Source organism: Notolepis coatsorum, assembly GCF_963971535.1.
Source record: "Notolepis coatsorum genome assembly, chromosome: 2".
NCBI classification, from domain to species: domain Eukaryota; kingdom Metazoa; phylum Chordata; class Actinopteri; order Aulopiformes; family Paralepididae; genus Notolepis; species Notolepis coatsorum.
In genome coordinates, this window is record NC_140166.1 from 84,815,672 (window position 1) to 84,821,671 (window position 6,000).

General features: G+C 45.6%; 1 protein-coding gene across 1 annotated transcript in view; it reads right to left on the reverse strand.

The window, feature by feature from the left end:
* Nucleotides 1-4,310, reverse strand: part of trim66 (tripartite motif containing 66) — a gene marked incomplete at both ends in the record, with an annotated part of 52,132 nt that extends 47,822 nt beyond the window's left edge. Inside the window, 2 exons of the mRNA XM_084308246.1 lie at nucleotides 1,239-1,449; nucleotides 4,302-4,310. Coding sequence (XP_084164372.1) covers nucleotides 1,239-1,449; nucleotides 4,302-4,310 — 220 coding nt within the window. The remainder of the gene's footprint in view (nucleotides 1-1,238; nucleotides 1,450-4,301) is intronic.
* Nucleotides 4,311-6,000: the final 1,690 nt, after the last annotated feature.

Consider the following 6,000-nt stretch of genomic DNA (forward strand, 5'->3'; position numbering starts at 1 on the left):
TTACATTCACCCACACAAGGGCTGAGTAATCACACACCCCCCCCTCTCTCTCACACACACACTCTCCCAGCTCTCTTTCTCTCTTGCCCCTTCCTCATCTCTCTCACCCCCCTCTCTCTCTATATATATCTCACACACACACACACTTCAGAAACAAACATAGTATCAATGAGAGCATCAATAATACACCTGAGTAAAGTCTAGTAAAAAAAAAAAAAAAGTGAATCGTGAGTTAAAGAAAATAGTGGCGTTAATAGAATCGGGCGATAACGCGTTAATACCGCGTTAACTTTGACAGCCTATATATATATATATATATATATCGCTACAGAAGTATAATAGGATCAACTGGTAATGTTGCACTATAAAGATATTATTCACAAGCGAGCAAAAAATAAATCTGGCATCTGGGCCAGTGGTAAAAGAGGGAGTGTAATAAAGCATAGGGCTCTCCAGGAACCATTATCAAACATCCTTACAATCATGTATTATTCATCGCAACGGTTCCTACTGAGGCATGGTTTAATAAACAACCAAGAGAAACAGGGAAACAAAGAAACAACACGAGAGACAAGTCCATGGAGTCAAAACCAATACAGGCCTGCTTTCCTGGACGGTAAGGACGGCCGGTACCTGGTAGATACAGGGGCGACGCTCACCTGGTTCAGACTCACTGGGGCAGGGAGCTGGTACCTGGTAGATACAGGGGCGACGCTCACCTGGTTCAGACTCACTGGGGCAGGGAGCTGGTACCTGGTAGATACAGGGGCGACGCTCACCTGGTTCAGACTGGGGCAGGGAGCTGGTACCTGGTAGATACAGGGGTGACGCTCACCTGGTTCAGACTGGGGCAGGGAGCTGCTGGTACCTGGTAGATACAGGGGCGACGCTCACCTGGTTCAGGCTGGGGCAGGGAGCTGGTACCTGGTAGATACAGGGGCGACGCTCACCTGGTTCAGACTCACTGGGGCAGGGAGCTGGTACCTGGTAGATACAGGGGCGACGCTCACCTGGTTCAGACTTGGGCAGGGAGCTGGTACCTGGTAGATACAGGGGCGACGCTCACCTGGTTCAGGCTGGGGCAGTGAGCTGGTACCTGGTAGATACAGGGGCGACGCTCACCTGGTTCAGACTCACTGGGGCAGGGAGCTGGTACCTGGTAGATACAGGGGCGACGCTCACCTGGTTCAGGCTGGGGCAGGGAGCTGGTACCTGGTAGATACAGGGGCGACGCTCACCTGGTTCAGGCTGGGGTAGGGAGCTGGTCGCTCGCTGGTGCGCGTCATCACACTGCGTTGTGGTGGATCTCGGTGGTTGATGGTGGTCTGTGTACTGGGGGATGGAGGCTCTTTGGTGCTGGTGCAGGTCTGTGCACTGGTAGCATAGCCACTTGTTGCAGAACGTGCAGAGGCTCTGAGCGAGCCGGGGCTCTGAACACTCTGAACAACACTGAAACAAACAAACAAACAAACAGAGGCTCTGAACACTCTGAACAACACTGAAACAAACAAACAAACAGAGGCTCTGAACACTCTGAACAACACTGAAACAAACAAACAAACAGAGGCTCTGAACACTCTGAACAACACTGAAACAAACAAACAAACAGAGGCTCTGAACACTGAAACAAACAAACAAACAGAGGCTCTGAACACTGAAACAAACAAACAGAGGCTCTGAACACTGAAACAAACAAACAGAGGCTCTGAACACTGAAACAAACAAACAAACAGAGGCTCTGAACACTGAAACAAACAAACAAACAGACAGAGGCTCTGAACACTGAAACAAACAAACAGACAGAGGCTCTGAACACTGAAACAAACAAACAGACAGAGGCTCTGAACACTGAAACAAACAAACAGACAGAGGCTCTGAACACTGAAACAAACAAACAGACAGAGGCTCTGAACACTGAAACAAACAAACAAACAGACAGAGGCTCTGAACACTGAAACAAACAAACAGACAGAGGCTCTGAACACTGAAACAAACAAACAGACAGAGGCTCTGAACACTGAAACAAACAAACAAACAGAGGCTCTGAACACTGAAACAAACAAACAAACAGACAGAGGCTCTGAACACTGAAACAAACAAACAAACAGAGACTCTGAACACTGAAACAAACAAACAGAGGCTCTGAACACTGAAACAAACAGACAGAGGCTCTGAACACTGAAACAAACAAACAAACAGAGGCTCTGAACACTGAAACAAACAAACAAACAGAGGCTCTGAACACTGAAACAAACAAACAGAGGCTCTGAACACTGAAACAAACAAACAAACAGAGGCTCTGAACACTGAAACAAACAAACAAACAGAGGCTCTGAACACTGAAACAAACAAACAAACAAACAAACAGAGGCTCTGAACACTGAAACAAACAAACAAACAGACAGAGGCTCTAAACACTGAAACAAACAAACAAACAGAGGCTCTGAACACTGAAACAAACAAACAAACAAACAGAGGCTCTGAACACTGAAACAAACAAACAAACAGAGACTCTGAACACTGAAACAAACAAACAGAGACTCTGAACACTGAAACAAACAAACAAACAGAGACTCTGAACACTGAAACAAACAGACAGAGGCTCTGAACACTGAAACAAACAAACAGAGACTCTGAACACTGAAACAAACAAACAAACAGAGACTCTGAACACTGAAACAAACAGACAGAGGCTCTGAACACTGAAACAAACAAACAAACAGACAGAGGCTCTGAACACTGAAACAAACAAACAGAGGCTCTGAACACTGAAACAAACAAACAAACAGAGGCTCTGAACACTGAAACAAACAAACAAACAAACAGAGGCTCTGAACACTGAAACAAACAAACAAACAGAGGCTCTGAACACTGAAACAAACAAACAGACAGAGGCTCTGAACACTGAAACAAACAAACAGGCAAACAAACAAATATAGGTTCTAAACAACACAGAAACAAACAAACAAACAAACAAACAAACAAACAAAGGCTCTGAAGAACAACGAAACAAACAGAGCAAACACAAGTATTGACATACACAGTATACTGTCAATAACACATGCACACACAAATATAAATATATATATACACACACACATACACAAATATACAAACATACATACATACAAACAAACAAACAAACAAACAAACAAACAAACAAACAAACAAACAAACAAACATACACACGTATATGTTTTGTAGAAATACAAGCAAGCAATGGATATAAACAATACAGTTGCTAGATAGACCTTTTTTGGAAACATATCTACAGGTTCACCAGTCAGGTTGGTTCAAACTTCACCAGAAACAAATGATCCAAACAAACAGCTTTGAGATTCATAAGATAACACAGTGTCCCCTCCATGCTGCACCATACATCACTCTACCACTAGCCTGGTGTGCATGACCCAGAGACCCAGACATTAAAACAAGGAGCACACACACACACACACACACACACACACACACACACACACACACACACACACCTACATACACACACACACACACACACACCTACATACACACACACACACACACACACACACACACACACACACACACACACACACACACACACTTACATACACAAAGGGTCACCTGATGATACAAAGATGGGGTGGCATGTGTCAGATACATTTGTGTTACCTCTCAACTGTAGGGTAAATCACAGCGCTCGTCAAGAGTCGTTATTCACACTGGGCAGCTCCCAGAGACCGTCAGATGCATCTGATCAAGTTCCTCCAGTGGATCAAACCTAAGTTCAAACACCTTTGTGTGCCTCTTGCAATAGCAAATTCCTTTAATCCACGAGAACATGTATAATAAACCGTCAGATGCACTGAAATACAAAAAAAAGGCTAAATCAAAAAGAAATAAAAATGTATTAATTAATTAATCGATTGATTGATTCTGAAGCTCAAAACAGTGCTGCATTGATTTACCTTCAGAATAAAGTAACCGGTAACTCCTTGCACACGTTCCAAATATAGTTTGAAATACTTTTGTCGTTGAAAATACTCCTGAGCCACATGAAGGAGTCGAGGCTGTGCGTTTACCCTCAAGCGACGAAATCTAATAAAAATCACGCAAACAACGTATAGTTATTTCCACCAGATGACCTCAGTCAGTACCACTGCTCCACACGCAGTAGACACACACACACAAACAACATTACAACGGAGGAAAGACAACCTGCTGGTGAGATACGAGTCCCAACCTAATCTCAGGACATGGTGGAAAGGAGGAAACGCCAAGGGGCGGGGGATGAAAAAGAATGGTGAAAAAAAACATCTTACCTTCTCCATGTCAACGTCTGGGAGAGGCCGCGTCCTCTGGCGAGTATAGGTGGCGCCCAGCACAGCTTCTCTCTCTCTCTCTCTCTCTCTGAGGGAGGGATGGAGAGGACGGCACGCAGCCTCAGCAGCCTACAGAAGCACGGAGGCTGCTACCTGCAGCGGGAAGCGGCGCGCACCGAGAGTCGTCCCCCAAGAGGAGGGGGCTCACATCATGACAGCCTGGCCGTGTTCCCTCCTCCTCCCCTGGTCCATCATCCATGTGTGAGACGCCTCACTGTTGTTAGGAGAGAGAGGAGCGTCACATTCTCAAACCCATCCTCTGCTCTCCGGTACACCCATGAACACAAAAAAAAAGAGAGAGAGAAGACCTAATCGTTTTTTTTCTTAAATAAGCCTGTGCATAATAATTGGGAATTAGGGAGATAGGATAATTATTTTTTTTTCTAGGGCAAAATATCCCCGGAAGCCCTTCCTTAAATGGAGAGAGGCCAAATGACCTACAATCGGAGACATGGCCCTCTTTGCTACGGCGTTGAAGGGGAGGAAGTGTAAGCACAGCTAGAGGCAGTGGAACGGGCAGGGGGGGGGGGAAGAGCTGGGCCGCGCCGGGCCGGGCTATAGCGGGAATGGGCTGGGTTGGGCTGGCGGTGCCCTTCTTCTTCTTCTTCCTCCACATCCCTGTATCAGCACAAGGAGGGGACAGGTCCCAGTGGGGCCACGCGCTAACGTATAGCACACCAAAGAACCGGGTCAGGCTCTGATGAGCTCCAGATGGGACCAGGACTCTTCCCTCCCAACGCTGCCGTGAAATCAATTAAGATCTTATCGCAGCATTTCAGAGAGGAGAGGAACGGCACACACGCTGTAAAAGGACATTACATTTCTTCTTTTTTTATATATAAAACATTTTGTGTGTGGAAAGAAAAAAATCGGGATACAAAGAAAGGATTGTATTACAATACATACATACCAACTATTTCGCCTGTTTTTTTCTCCACCCATAGCAACACTATTATAACCGACATCCAAGAAGGGGGATCCCCCCCTTGAACGGCCCTTCTAAGGTTTATCTCCTCCACGCTGCCTGTGGTGCTTTTTTCCTATTGCTAGGTTTTTTGTGAGTTTTTCCTGACCTTCGCTGGGGTATGTCTGGGAGTGTTGTTTTGGATTTCATGATGGGTTTTTTGTTCTTGATTTATTGTGATGTTTCTTCTCGACTTGTTTAAAGAAGACGTGTCCGGCCCATGGGGACATTAACCTGTGATTGTGGGCTTTACAAATACATTTGATTTGATTTGATTTGATATGAAAGATGAAAATGCAATCACCATAACGTACTGTAGGAAACAGAGGTGGGGCGGAGGTGAAACGTGTAAAGAAAACGGCAGAGAGCACCGTTTAGTTCTCCAGTCTGCGAGCGAGAGATAAACAAGTGGAGCCTGTAAATCACAAACACCTCTGGAGCTGAGAGCAAGTCTGCCTGACAACAACCCCTGCAGCCTGACCTACAAATCTGACAACTTTCTCATCCTCTGCCACTTCACCGGGGAGTTCAGAGCTGTTCCCCTTCCCTCGTCGTCTGCTCAGAGACCCATTTATTCAAAACACAATTAGTGAATCCTGGCGCTCCCTGTCTCTCCTTCACTTTAGTGAATCCTGGCGCTGCCTCCCTGTCTCTCCTTCACTTTAGTGAATCCTG